General features: G+C 40.3%; 1 protein-coding gene across 1 annotated transcript in view; it reads left to right on the top strand.

The window, feature by feature from the left end:
- Positions 1 to 1096: 1096 nt before the first annotated feature.
- The window catches only part of LOC122790120 (adrenodoxin-like), a 321113-nt gene continuing 301777 nt past the window's right edge, over positions 1097 to 20432 (top strand). Inside the window, exon 1 of the mRNA XM_044057695.1 lies at positions 1097 to 1358. Within this exon, the coding sequence (XP_043913630.1) occupies positions 1183 to 1358 (176 nt within the window). The 5' untranslated portion in view covers positions 1097 to 1182. The remainder of the gene's footprint in view (positions 1359 to 20432) is intronic.

The following is a 20432-nucleotide window of genomic DNA, read 5'->3' as shown; positions in this document are numbered from 1 at the left end:
TAACTGACTTGGCCAAAGGGTCCTTTACTATTATGGTCCATTGATTATTAGGAATAGGCATAAATACAATGGAAGTAAAACCAAATAAAAGGTAATATATCAAAGATAGTACCGCAATGTTACAATTGTCTTGATGCCAGACTTTATGACAAGCATTTTTAAGAATTATTAATCAAGTCAGACTGACCAGCAGTGAGCACACCATTAATAGTTTAAATCAGTCTCTTAAAAGAAACATAATAAACAAATTATATTCTATTAAACTTTTCACTCCATTTTATTCTCTGCTTTAGAAAGATTTCCAGCTTACAGTTAAAGTTTGGTCACCAACTTGTCTCCATAATTGCCTGAAGAAATGTGTCATAGAATTAAAGAGCCTGAAGAGTAAAAGTACAGTTGCTTGTTTTTATGCAAGACTTTTGGACAGCGAAAAGTCATGTAGTTGAAATATGTAACTAAACACAGACTTTGTGCTTGATTTTATCCTGCATGCCATATGCTTTTTATTGGGTTTAGTGAAACTTTGAACCACATACTTAGGTTTATTTTCATACATGAAGGGGGATGACAGGAATAAACAGAAATACAAACAGCTGAGTTAATTTGTTGAGACTTACGCACATGAAGGTGTGCAGAATATATGTGCCATGTAGAGAATTTATTACTGTACAAAAATAAACATTTTCTTGTTAATAATATAGGCAGCACTGTTGTCTTACAGACTGACAGTAGGTAATAAAATGCACACTTTCAAAATGTACTGCTGACGCTGCATTGCTGTAACACTTCTGTGAAGCTACATGCTATAGGCACAGTTGTTTGCCATGGTTTACTAAATCTAGAGACAACCAGTGTCTGGTTGCTTGTGCATCAACGTGTGTTATACAGTCATACAACTACCTCTGTATGAATGTTGCCACTGTAGTACACTAAGTTTTCTACACAAATTCTTACACATTTCCTAGAAACAGCAAGTTTTTTTTTTTTCTTTTTTTGCAGTCAGGTGACAACACAGAGATGAAAGTTAAGCTGCTCTAGTCATTTGTACTGGCTAATGTTAGGCTCCTCCTCCTGGATATACTAGCTTATCTGAGCACTTGTTTCTGCTGTATTTGCCTTGTGTAACCTAAGTGGTACAATAACTTTGCAGACCCTTATCGTTCATACCTGGTTTTTGGCAACATGATGGCAAGGTGTGTTTTGCAGCTCCGTTCTGTGCTGCATGGACTTGCCTTTGAACAGACATGGCTTAGACCACAGGCATGTATCAGACCGCAGAAAATACAGCTTCTTTCTTGTCCACAGTTTGGAAGTCTTCATTGTAATCAAAGACTTTATTGCAGCTCTTCAAACAACAGGTACAGTACACAATTCTCTTAAGCTGTTCAGTATGTGAGATCAAACTCTAACTATTCTTTATAGAGACTGTAGCTGCAGATATTGTTTCATTGCACAGTCTCTTTGTAAGACTCAGTCATATGTCATGAAAATTAAAGATGAAAATGTTTGCTGCAAACAATAATGCCATTGATTCAAATGTTTCTGGGTGTACAAGAAGCTAAATTAATGTCACTTTATTGTTTTAATGTCTTTATGTATAGCATTTTCAGTATGTTTTATCATTTTGCTCTGCTTGAGTAGCCACATGCTGTCTGCTCCTAGTAAGGGAACCTTCCAGCTGCATGCTACCACTGATTTGTAATACAGTTGCTCAGCTGAATTTTTGATTACTACTAACACCAGAGATGCATACCCCACTATTTAAAGACCCAGGCAGAGAACACTGATTGTTTGTACCAAGGTAAATTCCCTGCCACCTTCAGAGCTACACTGTAAGGAACACATTACAACCTTCCTCTTATATCACTGATAATATCAGAGATATATCTGAGTAGAACATAAGATGGTTGTTAGTTCCCAAGTAATGCTTAATGGAGGAGCCTAATAAAAGGACACCAATATAATATGTTTCAAAACACATGTAAAAACCTACATTGAGGAAGTTTCTGGCAACAGAAAACATATATATTTTAAAGCATTGCAGACCTTTTTCTTGTTGAAGCTGAAAACCTTATTTTGGAGATTCTCCAGAAGGATGCATCATAAAATTCCTCACCAGTTTCAGTTTTGCATTGTTATCCTAATAACATTATTTTCCTGTTCATTATTGAGATTGTAAAGTCATAGTCCTCTGCTTGAAGCGTAAAGACCTGCTGTTAATGTAATCGTTCTGATGACGTAGTCAGTGTGACCTTCAACCAGGGCATGTTACATGAAGATAGGAACAGTTATAGTTATCTAGGTCTACAAGAATTATGAGGCTTGATTATCTAAACATCTTGCTTGAGATGTAGACAGCTCTGGAACTTCTGTAAATAATCTATAGCATTTTGGAAGAGCACATGGATAGAAAAGATTGAATAAAAGAAACTTTCTGACTGGGAACCAAAACTGTCTCTAGGTGCATTCTTTAAGTATGGAAAGGATAAGTGACATGTTTCAGCTTCCCTAGAAATCAAACATAGCAGTATAATTAAATGTATATCAGCTGTGCCACAGTAGTTACATTATGTTACTTTAACCAGCAATCCTGCACATATTTTGAATAAAAATAAAATAGCTTTTACAGTTTAAAGAGATCTGTTTTTTCAGCTCTTACTGCAAGGTTACACTGCTAATCCCATGGCTTTTTCTAATGATAAAGAAATAATAGGAGGCCATCATAGATTAAGAAAAATTGATGGTAATGTGTTATTCTTACTGTCACAGATGTACCATTGCTGTCTCCTCCTCTGAAATGTCAATGGTGAGCTTGTTTACTGCAGTAAGCCAGTTTGGTCATCATGCCTGTATCTGTCTAACAGGAGTTATCACTCTTTGAGTTACATTTACCTATGTAAGTTATAGTCTAAGGCTCTAATTTTCAAATAATTCCAAGTGAAGTAAATAGTTTATCCTGTACTGCTGGACTTAACCTATAACGTGTATGAAATGAGAAGGCAGTTAGCCTTTTCTTATCGCTTATGCCAAAAATGCTGTGCTGAAAGTTGCTCCGATGCAGTATGGTAGTGTCAGGCTAAACAGCATTTGGGTATAGTTTTGTACAGTACCATTTCCTTTGTTAAAGCCAAAAAAAAAAAAAAACATTGTGGCAACAGTGGGCTCATCTTTGCATGCCATAATAAAAATAGATAATTTTTTTTGTGAATTTTGAATTTTTGTATAGAAGTGAATGTTTTAGTTTTGTGTCATTTCTAAGCGACATGTGCATTAACTTATCACATGTGATTTGCCAAAAAAGCATTTTTTTGTGTTTGACCTGTAACAGTAACCTAGTAGTTTAAAGATAGAAAGATTCAATGAACATCCTGTCTGGTTCTTTCCTATCCATAAGCAGGGATGGTAGTTGTAAGTAGTCTTTCATCAAGGCACCATAGCCCATTTGTAATGCAGTACTTTACATAGATGGTATCACAACTACATGGGACAGAAAATCTGTGCAGATTTGTTATGGCAGATTTCTACATGTTTTTTCTTTTTTCTTTCTTTCTTTTTATTTTTTGAAAGCCCTCTGGCCACATTTGCAACACTGTGTAGTTAGTACAGAGCTTTTTAAAAGGATGAACTGATTCTGCCTCTGCAAGGGCTCTGTTCCAAAGTGCATCCTCAATCCTAAATGTGTGTGTGTGTGATAGACAGATGGCTAGGGAGGCATACAGTGGATATTAGTTTACGCGCCCCTGTTAAAATGCCAGTTTTTTGTGATATAAAAAAACTGAGACCACAATAAATCATTTCAAAACTTTTCCCACCTTTAATGTGACCTATAACCTGTACAATTCAATTGAAAAACAAACAAATCTGTTAGGGGAAAAAATACAAAACATACAATACGCTGGTTGCATAAGTGTGCACACCCTTAAACTAATACTTTTTGTGTATGCACACCCTTAAACTATTACTTTGTTGAAGCACCTTTTGATTTAATTACAGCATTCAGTCTTTTTGGGTAGGAGTCTATCAGCATGGCGCATCTTGACCTGGCAATATTTGCCTACTCTTCATTGCAAAAGTGCTCCAAATCTGTCAGATTGCAAGGGCATCTCTTGTGCACAGCCCTCCTCAGGTCACCCCATAGATTTTCTATTGGATTTAGGTCTGGGCTGTGGCTGGGTCATTCCAAAACTTTAATTTTCTTCTGGTGAAGCCATTCTTTTGTTGATTTGGATGTATGCTTGGGTCATTGTTGTGTTGAAAGGTGAAATTCCTCTTCATCTTCAGTGTTCTAGCAGAAGCCTGAAGGTTTTGGGCCAAAAGTGACTTGTATTTGGAACTGTTCATAATTCCTTCCACCTTGACTAAAGCCCCAGTTCCAGCTGAAGAAAAGCAGCCCCAAAGCATGATGCTGCCACCACCATGCTTCACCGTGGGGATGGTGTTCTTTTGGTGATGCAAAGTGTTTTTGCGCCAAATGTGCCTTTTGGAATTGTGGCCAAAAAGTTCAACCTTGATCTCATCAGACCATACCACATTTTCTCACATGCTTTTGGGAGACTTGATGTATTGTTTTGCAAATTTTAGCCAGGCCTGGATGTTTTTTTGTGTAAGAAAAGGCTTCCGTCTTGCAACCCTACTCCATAGTCCAGACTTATGGAGAATACTGGAGATTGATGTCACATGTAGTACACAACCAGTACTTGCCAGAAATTCCTGCCGCTCCTTCAGTTTTGCTGTAGGTCTCTTGGCAGCCTCCCTGACCAGTTTTCATCTTGTCTTTTCATCAATTTTGGTGATACATCCAGTTCTTTGCAACATCACTGTTGTCCCATATTTTCTCCACTTTCTGATGACTGTCTTCGTTGTGTTCCATGATATATCCAGTGCTGTGGAAAGTTTTTTGTACCCTTCTCCTGACTGATACCTTTCAACAATGAGATCCCTTTGATGCTTTGTAAGCTCTCTGCGAACCATGGCTTTTGATGTAGCAGGCAACTGAGTAAATGTCAGGAAAATCCTTCTAGGACAGCTGAACTTTATTTGGGGTTAATCAGAGTCTCTTTAATTCATGGCAGGTGTGTACCCAAGAAGACTGAATGCTGTAATTAAATCAAGAGGTGCATCAACAAAGTATTAGTTTAAGGGTGTGCACACACAACAATGTATTAGTTTAAAATTGTGCACACTTATCCAACCAGAGTATTGTATGTTTTTTATTTTTAATTTTTTTCCCCTAACAGATTAGTTTGCTTTTCAATTGAATTGTACAGGTTATAGGTCACATTAAAGGTGGGAAAAGTTTTGAAATGCTTTAGTGTGGTCTCATTTTTTTATATCACAAAAAACTGTATTTTAACAGGGGTGTGTATACTTTTTATATCCACTGTATGCATATATGGTTCCCCTGCATTTTATCAAATGTACATTTGTGTGATTAAATTCAAGGGATGGTAGAGACTGTTAAGCAGTCACATTTTTGAATGTTTGAAGTCTCAAGAGCATGTTTTGTCAATACAAATAAGTGGGGGCTGGGAAGAGGCGGGAGTGCATATGTTTATATGTATGGTTGTTAGGGTAAGGATATGACTTAAGTAAGGCTGTAGCTTTAGGGTGTGTGTGTGTGAGAAAGAATGTTTTGGTAAAGGTTAGGTAAGAGGATAGATGTAAAGTTGATTTGGTGCATTTTAGTGCATGTTTGTGTGTCTGAGTGTGTTTTGTGTAGTGCTAGTTCATAGGTTCATATGTGTGTACTAGGCTAATGGCCCTGGGGCCTTTATAAACCTAGCTCATATGATTACCCTGGCATCATGCCACCCGACCTTTGTTCCCAGTGCCTCTGTCGAGTAAAGCCACTGGAGTGATCCCTGGGGTGAATTTTCTATTTCCCATCCACTCATCAAGATTTCTCTTGAAGAGGGCCAGTGAGGTGCTCTGCTTGACATGTATGGGAAGTCTATTCCATAGCATGGGCAATCTCTGGGTTGTGAACCTGTCCTTCCAGCATGTTCTGTTGATTGTGGTAATGAGGTTGAGGTCTCTGGAGCGTCTGGTGTGGAGGGATTTGGATTTCTTTAGATGTAGCATTTCTAACAGAGCTGGGTCAGACATGGCTTTGTAAATCAAGCAGAGATCCCCTTTAAGTAGACGATATGAGACAGAGAATAGTTGGAGTTTTTTTAGTCTGTCCATATAGGACAACTGTTTAAGGCCTAGGATCCTCTTTGTGAGGTACTTTTGTGGCCTCTCCAGTTGCTGCAGGTGTTTAGTGAGGTATATGCCAAATGGGGCATTGTACTCAATGTAATGAGGGAAGGGCAGAGGGAGACTATGACCTCTTTCTTCCTGGATGTAAAACCCTTAGTAATGAGATGTGCCACGTAAAAAGACTTTCTGACCATAGTGGCAGTGTGGTGGTCAAAGAGAGGTTGCTGTCAATCTGTGTTCCCAGATCTCTTATAATGCCTTCTGTGTTCAGTGGACTACCATTGATGTGGTAATTCATGGGAACCAAGTTTTCCCAAAGGTGATGATGACACATTTTTTGGCTTTGAGCTTAAGGCCATAGTTCTGACACCAGTTGTTGGTCTCAGTGAGGCCTTTCTGTAGGATGTCAACATCACTTGGGGAGTTAAAATAGCTCCCAACTTGCAATCGTCATCGAACCTTCTCAGCCAGAGTGCCTTCGTGTTAGTCTGGACTACAGAGAAGTAGATACCAAACAGGAGAGGACCCAGGACTGAACCCTGTGGGACTCCACTCGTGACTGGTCAGCAGTCTGACTTGGAGTCAGCAACTTTCACACTGTGGGTTCTACCTGTGAGCCAGTTTGCAACCCACCTAGTGATATAGGGGTTGATGCCTAGCTTAGTGAGTTTTTCTATGATTCCTGAGTGGGAAATGGTATCAAAGTCCTTGGTCAGATCAAGGTAGGCTGTATCAACCACCTTGCCTTCATCCACAGCTTTGGTGACTGACTCAAAGTAGTTGACCAAGTTGAGCAAGCATGATCTACCTTTCACAAAACCAAACTGTGTGGGATCCAGAGTTTGGAGATTCCCTGTATCCTAGATTATTAGGTCCATGATGATGCGTTCCATAGCTTTGCATATAAGACTCGTCAGGCTAATGGAGCGATAGTTCCCAGGGTCTGTAGTCGCTCCTCCTTTATGGAGAGGGATGACTGTACCAGTGTGCCATTTGGTAGGGATAAAGCCTGAGGTGAGGCTGTGATTGAACAGGGCACACAAGTGAGATGCCAGTTCATGCTGTAGTTCATGTAGAACATAGCCAGGGATATTGTCAGGTCCCATATAAGCTGTATTCTTGGCCTTGGACAGTGCTGTCTTAACCTGTGCTGGGTGCCTGGCAATCTACTGGTATTGTGACTGGTCCCCTTGGGGGGAAGAGAGGGATAAAGATGGCACTGAATCTGTCAGCCTGTATATTGGCAATATCTGTTGGCTCGGTATAGGAGGTACCATTGTGAGCAGCTCAGAGTATTGCGTGGAGATTCTTTACATAACTATAGAAGGCCATGTGGTTGTCTTTACTATCTGCTGCAATTATGTTTTCATAGCTAGCTTTAGAGGATTTGATGAGGGATCTCAACATTTTTTTGAGGCTGATAAGGGAGTTTTTCCAGTCTTAGAATTTCACCTTATTCCACATCAGTTTCCTCCTTCTGTTGTAGAGTTTGTTTATAGCAGGGGACCACCAGATTGACTTCCTTTTTTGGAGGAGAGCGTCTTGGTTCCGTTGGGTATGGCGAGATCTATGCATTTGTGTACGTATTCATACAGTGCATTGGTGTATGATTCGGTGGTTATGCAACTGCTCTCCATTTGCATGGGTGTCGTGAAGTTAGCCACATCTGTTTTTAGGAGCCCAAAGTTAGTTTTGGACAAGTTTTTCATGGTGGTTACCTTTGAAGGGTGGGTGGGAGGGATGTGGATTTCCAAGGTGATTAGTTTGTGGTCGGATCTACCCAGAGAGGAGTTGACTATTGGTATAGAGCAATGGTCGCCCATGTTAGTAATGACCAGGTCAAGGATGTTGCTACCTCTAGTGGGGGTAAGAATTAGCTGGTCCAGGGCATTGGAATTAATGAATTCCAGGAAACGTTGGGCAAGTGTATTGGTACATGAGTAGTTTTCCCAGTTAATGGAGGGGTGGTTGAAGTTGCCCAGTATGACAGTCTTAAGTTGGACCCTAATATTCTCCAGGGTGCTTAGGAACGTGAAGTGTGAGTCTTGGGACATGGGTTGGGACCTATAGCAGGCTACGACCTGAATTGCTATCTTACCCAATGTTAGCTGCACCTGAAGTATCTCAGATGCGTTATGTTGGGCTACTAGTCTGGAGGTGTGTAGGTGTGGAATGAGTTATAGCCTGGTAGTGCAGGGGTGCTTTCTGCTGCCTTACCATCAGATAGTATTACAGGAAGGGATTTTTTTAAGTTGAAGTGTAGGGTTAGGGTTAGTATGTATTATCTAGGTGGGCAAGAGAAGTTAAACAGACAGAAATCCTCTTTTTTCATTATTCACCTGGGGCTTGCAATAGTCACCCAAACATTGCTTTTAAGAAACAGTTATCTCACTGGATTATTGTATACATCAGTACATCATTGCAAAAGACTTGCTGTTATTTATTGGTAAATTGGTAACTAGCCAGTTTTTTGTTTCAGCACTCAAGTCTGTTTCTTTGAGCTCAGCACTTGTTCAGAACTTATTGTAAGCACTAAATAAGCTACAAATTACTACAGCACTCAACTTTCCTCACTGTCTAGAGAAAAACAGTTTCTAGTACTTAACAAATAAGCACCTACCCAGGCATGTCTAAAGGTCAGCTCCCAATGTTTTCTCCTGTCTACCTGATGAGTCTGGGCATCTTGGGGCAATGTACACAGACAACCCTCTCCTCCTACCACCCAACACTACAACCTGTGAGAGATGCACTTATATAGCCAAACTGGAAGCAAAGCTCTCTTCACCCAAGACTGGACTAGACAGTCAAGAGGAGAAGGTAAACACTTGCACCACACCACACTCAGCACATAGTCATTCAAAACCTACACCACCAAAACACACACAGAGAAACACAAAACACACACCTACATTCGCGGAGGCTCTCAGTAAAAACCTGTCCAAGCAACAGGGACCTCCAAAGCAGAAACACAAGCAACCTCCACCCCCCAACACAACCCAAATGACACATAGCCCACAAACACAGTGTGCCACTCAACCACAGCCCATAAGGCATAACAACATACCCAATCTGGTGGTCCCCTGCCATAAACAAACTCTAGTCTTAGGTGACTCTATAGTCAGGCACATTGATGTTCCACTCACCAGGCTAAACAAGGAGAAAGTTACTGTCAGCTGCCTGTCAGGTGCCAGGGTCCGCCACATAATGCATGCACTCAGGTGACTCCACAACAAGTACAAATATGACTCTGTCATTGTCCATGTTGGTGTGAATGACCTGAGACGTACCTCCTTGGACTACATGAAAAGGGACATGGAGGAGCTGTCCGATCTTGTAGCCCAAGTAGATATGACCCTAGCCCTGAGTAGCATCCTGCCATCACCCAGTATGATACCACAGTACAAGGACAAAATGATTGACTTCACCAATTGGCTAAGCTTCTGGTGTCATTCTAAGGGGATCCAGTATCTGTCTGCCTGGGATGACGTGATCGACAAATGACGATGCTTTGCCAGAGATGGCCTGCACCTGTCGCCCCTGGGATTCCGGATACTGGCTAAGGCTCTAGCCACTCCTATAGTGCCTTTTTTAGGCAAGGTTCAAATGACAAATTCACCACCCTAACAGGTACAGACAAGAAGAATCTGAGGGTATTGCTACTCAATGCTAGAAGTCTAAACCTCAAAATGCACTCACTCGAGGCACTCCTTAAAATGGAGAACATCAACATCTGTGCAATGACAGAGACCTGGTTCAAGGCTCCAGAGAGTACTTCTGCATTACCAGGCTATAATTCATACCACACCTTTTGGCCACCTAACCTGGACCGAAACACTAAAGGCGGAGGCGTGTCCATATTCATTAAGGATATCCACACCTCCAGGCTAGTTACTCTGCATAATGCATCCGAGATTATCCAAGTCCAACTAACTCTGGGCAAGACCGCAGTCCAAATTGTGGCTTGCAACAGATCCCCCACCATGCTCCAGGATTCCCACTCCTCATTTCATAATACACTGGAAAATATTAGGGTACAACCTAACACCCTAATAATGAGTGATTTCAACTACCCTACCATTAACTGGCAAAACTACTCATGTACCAACTCTTGTGCTCAACATTTTCTGGAATTCCTAAATTCCAATGCCATGGATCAACTTATCTACAACCCCACCGAGGGCAGCAATATCCTAGACCTGGTTATTACCAACATGGGCAACCGGTGCTCCACACCAGAGGTCAATTCCTCGTTGGTCAGATCCGTCCACAAGCTAATCACCCTAGACATCCACATCCCTCCCCTACCCCCCATTAAGGAAACCACAGTAAAAAATTTCTCCAAAGCCAACTTCACACTTCTTAAGACAGAAGTGGCAAACTTCACGACACCCATGCTGACGGACAGTAGAGGTATGACTGCTGAATCCTACACAAATGTACTTTATAAGCACTTACATGAGTGCATGGATTGTGCAATCCCTAACAGAACCAAGATGCTATCCTCCAAATAAAGGAAGCCAATCTGGTGGTCCCCTGCCATAAACAAACTCTACAACAGAAGAAAGAAACTGTTGCAAAAAAGAGTAAAATCCCATGATTGGAGAAACTCCCTGGTCAGCCTCAGTAAGAAGCTGAGATCCCTCATAAAATCCTCCAAAGCTAGTTATGAAAACAAAATCGCCACTGACTCTAAAGACAACCACAAAACATTCTATAGCTATGTCAAGAATCTCAATGGCAAAACTCAGATCTGCTTTGAGTTACAGCACAATGACACTAAATATACAGAACCAACTGATATTGCCAACATACTGGCAGATAGGTTCAGTGCTAACTTTACCCCCCTGTCTTCCCATCTCTATACCAGAAGAATGCAAAGTTCCTGTAATCACGGCTGCACAGGTAAAAAACACACCATCCAAAGCCAAGAACACAGCATCCATGGGACATGACGACATCCCAGGCTGTGTTCTACATGAACTACAGAATGAACTGGCACCCCACCTAAGTACCATGTTCAATCATAGCCTCACCTCAGGCTATGTGCCCACTGAATGGCACACAGTGACAGTTATCCCACTCCATAAAGGGGGAGCCACCACAGACCCCAGAAACTACCACTCCATTAGCCTAATGAGCCTGGTCTGCAAGGCTATGGAACGTATCATCATAGAACTTATAAACAATGACACTGGCAATCTCCAAACTCAGGACCCCACCCAGTTCGGGTTTGTAAAAGGCAGATCATGTCTTCTAAACCTGATAGACTTCTTTGAAGCAGTCACCAAAGCAGTAGATGAGGGTAAGGTGGTTCACACAGCCTATCTAGATCTCGCCAAGGCTTTCAACACCATCCCCCACTCTGGAATTATAGATAAACTCACTAAACTAGGTATAAATCCCTATGTCACAAGAGTTGCCAACTAGCTCACTGACAGAACCCACACCATGAAAGTAGCAGACTCCAAATCCAACTTCAGAGCAGTGACAAGTGGAGTACCACAGGGTTCGTTCCTGTGTCCTCTCCTATTTGGTATCTACTTCTCTGAAGTACAGGCCAACACAGAAGGTCTTTGGCTAACGAAGTTCGCAGATGACTGCAAACTAGGTGCCATAATCAAAACTCCAAAAGATGTGGACATCCTACAAAAGGGCCTTGCTGAGACAGATGCCTGGTGTCAAAGCCATGGCCTCAAGCTCAATGCCAAAAAGTGCATTGTCATCCCTTTTGGTAAAAACTCAGTAACAATGAACTACCGCATAGGCGGTAGTCTACTTAACACTGAAAGTGTGATAAGAGACCTTGGGACACAGATGGACAGTAGTCTCTCCTTTGATAATCACATCGCCACAGTAGTCAGGAAATTCTTCTACGTGGCACACCTCATCACAAAAGGTTTCTCATCCAGGAAAAAAGAGGTCATTGTCCCCCTCTACTCGTCACTCATTATAGAGTACAATGCCCCTTTTGGTATGTACCTCACAAGATATCTACAACAACTGGAAAGGCCACAGAAATACCTCAAAAAGAGGATTACTGGTCTCAAACAGATGCCCTATGCAGACCGTCTCAAAAAAACGCAGCTTTACTCCGTTGCATATCGCCTACTCAGAGGCGATCTCTGCCTAACACACAAAGCTATGTCAAACCCAGAGCTTTTAGACATGCTCCACTTAAAGAAAACCCAATCCCTACGAGCTACACGGTCTAGGGACCTAAACCTTGTCACCACAATAAACAGAATATGCTGGAGGGATATATTCCTGTCCCAGAGACTTCCCATACTCTGGAACAAACTACCTATCTATATCAAACAAAGCTCCTCATCAGTGCTCTTCAAGATGATTGGATGGTAGATAGGAAATTCACCCCGGGGATCACTTCTGTGGCTCTGCTCGACAGTGGCACAGGAAAATAATTTTCTTGGGTGGCGAAAGCCAGGGTACCTTTGGCTAGGCTTATATAGGCCCTAGGGCCAATAGCCTAGTACCTACCTATGAACCTATGAACTTCCATCATAGGCCAGAATTACTTTCACATGTGAATGCATTTCCTTAAAAAGACAAAAAATGTACTTTGAAAGTACTTTGGACCCACATTTGCTTAGTCTGCTCATTTTTCTCCCTGTTGGGTATAATGTAAATAATCTTTAACCATAATTTGCTTTTTATCATCCTGCCAGATGAGCTGTCATGCATTTGTCATTCATTTCTGTGAAGTTGAGCTCTTCTAATACTGTTTATGCCAGGGATTCACTGTTACAGGCCCAAACAAAATGATTAGTGCTCACATATACTTGTTCCAGTGCCGTACCATCAGATTGACACAGATTCACAGATTGTGGGATAAGAATGAAGTACAGAAATCACCAAAACAATGCAAGATTTAATTAATTCATTTATTTATTGACATTTAATAAGAAAGAGTTCAGTTTTTTTTTTGCCCTGGTGCATTAGGGAGACAATTCTGATCCTAAAACAAAGGCATGTTGTTCTAAACGTTACAGTTATCATTGATTAGGGTATCTGAGTTTTGCACTTGTTCATCTTGTTTGAATGGACACCCCCACACAGTTGAACACTCTGGATGTACAATGATTCCTAAACACTATGTATGTTTACTGCTGTGTTCCATTAAATACAAGAACTGATCATACTATAAGAAATTCTGGGGTCTATATTAGATACTCAAAGTTACTGAATGTCGAATACGATGTGGTCGACACCATGTCATCAAAGTTCAATAACATCGAATACCTAATAAAAAAATTAAAACATGACAGGAAACACAACTACTTGCTGTAAGCAGGGGGCAAGCCCCCTTGCACCCCCCACCACCCCTACTTAAATATACCAACTCTGAGATCGCACTACAGTGCAGTAAAGGGAAATATTCCCTTTCTGCACTGTAGTGTGATCTCGGAGTTGGTATATTTAAAGAGCGGGGGTGTGGGGGGTGCAGGGGGGATTGGCCCCATCTTACAACAGTTACTTTCTTTTTTTTTTGTGTTCGGAATTATAACACTTTGAACATGCAAGTTCGATCTTGTGGAGTTCGAAGTTTTATACTTTAGATCACTTAATAGGAACCCAAAATTCTGATGGTATGAGGCTTAGATAGGACAGTGCTGATAGGGTCCACCAGTCATTTGTCTGTGATAATTTGTCCTGTAGGATGTTATCATCTGGGGGGGAATTCCATGACTGCTGTTGGTTTAGAAATCATCTGCAAACTTGGTCAGACAGAGGCCCTTAACATTGGCCTTGATATCCAAGGAAATAGAGCCTCGAGTAACTCCACAAATGACCAGTCTCTTTGTGAGGCTGTCACTCCCATCCTAAAGTCCTGGATCCTATCTGAGAGCCTGCTGTCTATCCAGTGTGTAACATATAGTTTTATGCCTATATTCATGAGCCTGTTTACAATGCCCGAGTAGGGTATTGTATCAAATGCCTTAAATGGGTCAAGGTAGGCAGTATGCACCATTTTGTCCTCATCCATTGCCTTGGTGACCTTCTCAAAGACATCTAGCAGGGTGAGTACACGTATTCTACCCTGATAATTCTTTCCACAACTTTGCATATGAAACTAGTGACTTATGGGACTCTAATTCTCAGATCTGTTGATGGCTGCCCTTCTGCTGAGGGATGAACTTTTAGTTCTTCATTCGCATGGCACAAAGCCTGTTTGGAAGCTATGGTTAAAACATTATTGCATTTAGGAGGCATCCTGGGATCTTAAAGTTCCCACTAATGCAGTATTTTTGGCCTTAGATAGTGCATCTAGGACCTGCTCCTTAGCGATAGTTGGGCTGGGGGTTGTTTGATGGCATTTCATGAAGAGGTGCCTGGGGAGAGGGGGGTTAAAATTGGAGCTGAATTTGTTGGCCATCAGATTTGCTGTATCTTCTGGTTCTGTATATGTGGCTGCATTTACAATCAGTTCTGCACACTGCTGTGTGCTGCCTTTGAGGTTTTGGACATAGCTAAAGGAAACCTTGTGGTTGTCTTTTGCCTGGGAGGCTATCATTACCTCAAATATGACTTTATTAGACTGCTCTCTTAATTGTTTGTTTCAGTTGATTAGAGTGTTTTTATCAAGTTGCGTGTGGCACTTCTGAATTGTGTTTATAACTTTTTTTTTATTGTATCTTTTATTGTACAACCTGTTTGTATTTAGATTCCACCAGGGAGATTTGTTTTTGAGTTAGTTCTGGAATTATTTCTAGTAGGCACAGCTGGCTCTGTGCATTTATTGACATGATTGTACAGGGTATTTCTGAACAATTCTGCACAGTTAGCTGGGTTCTCATGGTTGGAGGTGGGGATTGACATTTTTACAGGTTATCTCTTAGTAGTAGGAGGTTTGCCTTACAATATTTCCTAAATGTTGTAGGGTTAGCTGGGGTCACAGAATTGAAGTTTACTGTGAAGGAGACAACTTTGTGGTCTGGAACTACCAGAGAATACACTACACGGTGGTGGGGTGGGGTGGTGGTGGGATGGAATAGCATTCTCGCATATTTTTGAGTACCAGGTTGAGTATGTTTGCACCCCTAGTGGGTGTATAGACTATCTGTTCTATGGTGTTTGTGTTTACAAAGTCTAGACTATCAGGACCTATAAGTATGAGGTCGTGTAAGTATCCCAGTTTATAGAGGGGTAGTTGAAGTTGCCTGTGAATATGGTATTGGGTTAAATGGTGAGGGCTTCTAGTAAGTCCAAGTACCAGTTATGGGTTATTTGGGTCACAGAGCGTGAACTGTGGCTCTCAAGGATATGATATGGGACTTCACTTATGGAAATCTGGAGAAACTCAAGTGTGTCATCCTGTTGGGAGTAGTCTTGAGGTGAATTTGTTGTTGATATAGATTGAGACACCTCCATCTTTGGTCCCTGTCTGTGTAGTAGCTGGCCTGAACATATGGAAGGCATTGTAGCCCTGCACTGCTGGGGAGTTCTCTGCAGCTTTAAAAACTTGTTACTTCCAAATTATTTCCCAGGGAAAATATTCGGTGAGCCATTTCTGCGGCTTTGCTATTTCCTCCACTGTGGTGCGATCTCGGAGTTGGTATATTTAAGTAGGAGGGTGGGGGGCACAGCCCCCCACGTTGGGGTATGTGCGGGTGAAGCCCCCAACATTAGGAACATTTTATAGTGTATGTGTGTTTTTTGGTTTTGTACTGGAACAGCGATTTTTTTCCCTGAGAAACAAATCGCTGTTCTGAGTGTTCAAAGTTATTGCATTTCGAACTTCCGTGTTCAACATTTTCATATTCTAACTTATTGCAGTTCGACTATGTGATATAGACCCCATGAAATAATCCATGTGGCATATACTGTGCTAGTCAAACCAAAATTAAAGTAGCCTAAAGTTTTGTAACTTATACTTGTGTTCTCACAGAAAAAAGGAGAATTTGCTTTAAATCTGCATTGTTTGCAAGAATTGCATGAATATGTGCCTTCTACCTTCTTGCTAATATTCTTGAAGTTATTACCATTGTGTTCAACTTCTAATACTGGCTTTAAATTAAAATTCCTGTTATTGACAATAACAAGTGTAGCACCAGCTACAGTTTTGATATATTCATCTGCTTCTAGAATATTCCAGTTGTTAGTTGCAGCTTTTTTATTTCCTTTGAGCCCAAACTAAAAGAGTGAAGCCATGGCACCTCATTGTCTAAACCTGAGCCAAAATCAGTGTGATGCCCTCTCTCTGGGTCAACGATCAAGGAGCCTGAATCCTCACCACTGACACTGGAGAGGGAAGTTCACTTGGAACAAAAATAGATATTCACAGTATTTCCAAATGCACCTCTCTGCATCACGCATAATGTCCCTTAAGAGCACACAGGGAACATACTCAGTCTGGAGTCTGGATTTCTCTCTCTGTCTCCCACCAGGTCTCTAGTAAGACTCCCCACTGGCACAGTTATAGAGGTGAGTACTCAGCCAAGTGTCTCGCCAAGTCATCCAGCACCCTCTCTGTGAAACCAGTACTTTGTCTCCCTGCTCCATACAGCTGACCCACACACTCTTTGAGATTTGATTTTCATGTGCGTATACACACTCACGCACACACACAAACACACACACATCTGGGAAATGCTGGCACAGATTTACTAGCTATGCTCCCTTCTTCCCAGACTTTAAGGTAGTTGCTGCCACTAGATACTCTAAAGCTAGCTACTCTAAGGCTTTTATAAGGGTATCCAATTATACTGAGTGAAATTAATATTAGTACAAATGGTAGTTTTTGCCCAATGCAGTAAGGCTTTCAGGAGTGGCCACAGAGTCACCAAATAGATATGAGTACTCTCAAAGGTTAAATTATTCTCTAAAGAGCAGGCACAATGAAAAGTTTAAATATGTTTAATAATAAGTAATAAAATAATATGAAAATACTAAATACTTATTTACAGTAAACACCAGAGTTTCAATCACAGGAAATATTAAAGTAACACAGATGAATAGATTCACAGAGATACAGAAAAACAGTACTTAACTAATCTCACTATATTTTCCTAAATGATCTAAAGAATTACTATTACCTGGGCACTTACTAGAGCAAGGCAAGATGAAGTAGGTGAGGGGGTCTTCTATATCAGGTTTCAAAAACAAAGTGCTCTGAGACTTCAGTTTCATCTAGTATTAAAAAAACATCATTTCAGTGATGGATTACAGAATGACATGACATACATCTGGTCACTTGTAGTTCCCAAAATACCCTCTTTCCTAGCAAATGGCCCAGAATCTCACACGTATGTGTCAATAATGCACACACATAGAGCTTGGCTAAGCTCTGTTGCAGCTTCAGGAAGTCATAAAATAATAAACATTTCCATTCTTCCTACATGAGCTAATAAACCATTCTCTGGCACAGACAGCTAATCTCTGGCTGCAGTCAGAACTGTAAAATGCAATCTTTATGGCCTAAATTAAGTAATTTAATTTCTTACTATTTTTTAAAGTTAGCTAGACTGAGATTAACCTCTTCTCTTCCAGTATCCTATTTACAGCAGTACAGTCTGATATAAATTTATATTTCTTTTCTGTCCATCGGGACACACTGTTGATTCATTTTTTATACAAGCAACATTACAAATACATTTTTTAACACAAGCATGTGTACAAATCAGTTTGATATACAAATGACATATAATTCTTTACAAAATTCCAGCTAGCTGTCTTGGCATATGTTACACATCCACCGCATTACTTCTCCTGACATAGTTGGCAATAACTCACATCACCACAGTCAGCATCGCAACTTAACACAAGTTTAAGCTCAAACTTCTCCCATCAGACACTTCTTTAGTCACAGCAGTTGTTAACTCTTTGGGGGTAACCTCTGAACAAAACTTATTGCTGACAGCTTCAATTTAATTTAGAAATGTATCACCATGCACAGTGAGCCTTCCTAAAGGAATTGGCTGACTTTTTACTATATTTCTCTTTACATGTCTAGGATGAGTGCTGTCAAAGTGTAAATAGGCATTATTGGCATCAGACTTCCTATAAATGGCAATGTTAAGACATGTAACTAGGGAGAACTGGGGGATGCACCCCTTCAAAGAGACTGAATCCTTGATTTAAGTTTTATGTGTTTATTTATGTATTTAGTAGCATATGTTCAAGGGAAAGTCCAACTGGGCTATGACAGGACCCTTTTTCAGCTGAGGACCTGGGAGAAAAGCTACATATTTAACAAGTCTTACAAGGTGTCATGCAATTCAGTACAAAGCAGCATCTGTTAATTATCACATACAAAACACACAAAAAATAGTATATAAAGAAGGGAAAAAACAGAAAAGAGAAATCCTGGAAAAGATTATATTCCAGTGTTATATTTCAGTTTTACTGTAGCAATAATAATGTTAATAGACAGGTGCAGTCAAACATGGATGGTATTACTAACAGAGCAGATTGTTTGGTAAGGATTTCGAGGAGTGGCTAAGCTGTCTTCTTTAAAAAAGTTTAGGTTTATTTAAGTTAAGTAATGACACTTGAAGTCAGTGAATGCTACCAGTTTATGTAGAATGAAGTTTATAGTCATGTTTTGATAAACACTGATTTCTAAATGACCACATGTCTTGTGGGAAATTGATGTGTGGCTCATTCACAGTGGATGCGGTACGCTAACAGATCCATTGCCCAGTGTTTGCTATTTTAGTGTGTAGTGGCATTCAGTGGTCCCATGTTGGTCCCATCCACATTTATATGCACAGGTAATAGAGAAGCTATGCTTGTAAACACCTCTAGTTGCCGGTGTTGATGATTCTGTCCGTTCAGGAAGATGAAAGGAGAGCACACACCAGGATGCCCCTTTTCCTCCTTGGCTGATCAACTGCCACCTCTATTCAGTTTCTTAATCTGAATTACCAAAACAGCAAGTTAAGGTCAACTTGCTGAATGTGAGCTAATCATATCTGCATTTATGACTTGCAGCCATAGTATTTACCCCTTAAAATGCCTTGCTTGAACTGTTATGTTATTAAAACATTTTGCATATAATGTAATTTCACATAATCTTTTCTATTTTAGCAACATACTGTGAACTTTGTGATTTCATAGAAAAAAGTGTTATGTTATTAGAGTATTTTTTGTTTCCCTATTTAAATTAAATAAAGGAAGAATGCATATTTCTGCTAGAGTGCAGAATCTGCACATTTACATTTTTGGAATGACTATGCTGTGCTTATGTGTGTATGTATATATATATATATATATATATATATATATATATATATATATACATATATATATATATATATATATATATATATATATGTGTGTGTGTGTGGCCCAAAGTTTTACTACTAAGCATTGAAGCAATGGTCATTACAAGAAAATCAGATTCTTAAGATAGTATTCTTTATGCTGCTGCTTTAAATGTAAACAAAAATAAATTTAGAAAAGCCAATTCTTTTTTCATTTGGGTTAACATCCTCCACATTTCATTAGTTTCTTTTTTCAGGACCATGCCAGCTTCTTATTGGTAGCAAAGTCAGTTTAAGAGAAGAGGTACTGAGAAAAAAAAAAAAGAAGAAGAAAGGGCCTTCAGGCTCCTGTTTTTTTTTTTACAAATTTTCTGTTAGTAACTATGTGACATAGATTTCCATGGGATAGCATCATCAAGTCCAGCTGAAGTCAAGAATATCCCAAATACATGCCCTGTGATGCAAACAGTTTAAAGATTAACAACTGGACTGTGATTATTCGTTGCAATCATTATTTAAAGATCTCTACTTTTGTAACATGCTTGTGTTATGCATTACACAAAGGGTTGGCCTGTTTGTTGAGCTCTGCTGAGTATAAATTTGCTTTATCATTAGGCAGTACATTCTTAGATTTTTTGAGTTCAAGATCTTGTTGAATAAAAACTACTCTATTATAATCTCAGTGAACTTTTCCCCTGTAAATATCACCCCTGTTAATAAGATTTAAAAAAAAAAAGGATTAAGAGAGCTGGAAAAGAATTAAGCTGTAGCTGACCTTTGGCAGTAGATTCTGTAAACTACTGTAGAACGATGCAGACAGCTGAAAACAGCATCCAAGACAGTTCTCAGCATTGGGGAAGAATCTGCAGGGCATGGTTAGCATACCTGTTGTTGTTGTATCTTTCGGCTTTTCCTGGTTAGGGGTCGCCACAGCGGAACTCCGGTCCGCTAATGATTGGCAGTAGATTTTTACGTACCGAGTTGCCAGCCCTGACGCACAGCCTTCAACAA

The sequence above is a fragment of the Protopterus annectens genome, chromosome 15.part0, assembly GCF_019279795.1.
Source record: "Protopterus annectens isolate FY-2018-M chromosome 15.part0, PAN1.0, whole genome shotgun sequence".
Lineage (NCBI taxonomy): Eukaryota > Metazoa > Chordata > Ceratodontiformes > Protopteridae > Protopterus > Protopterus annectens.
This window is presented reverse-complemented; position numbering and strand designations above follow the sequence as displayed.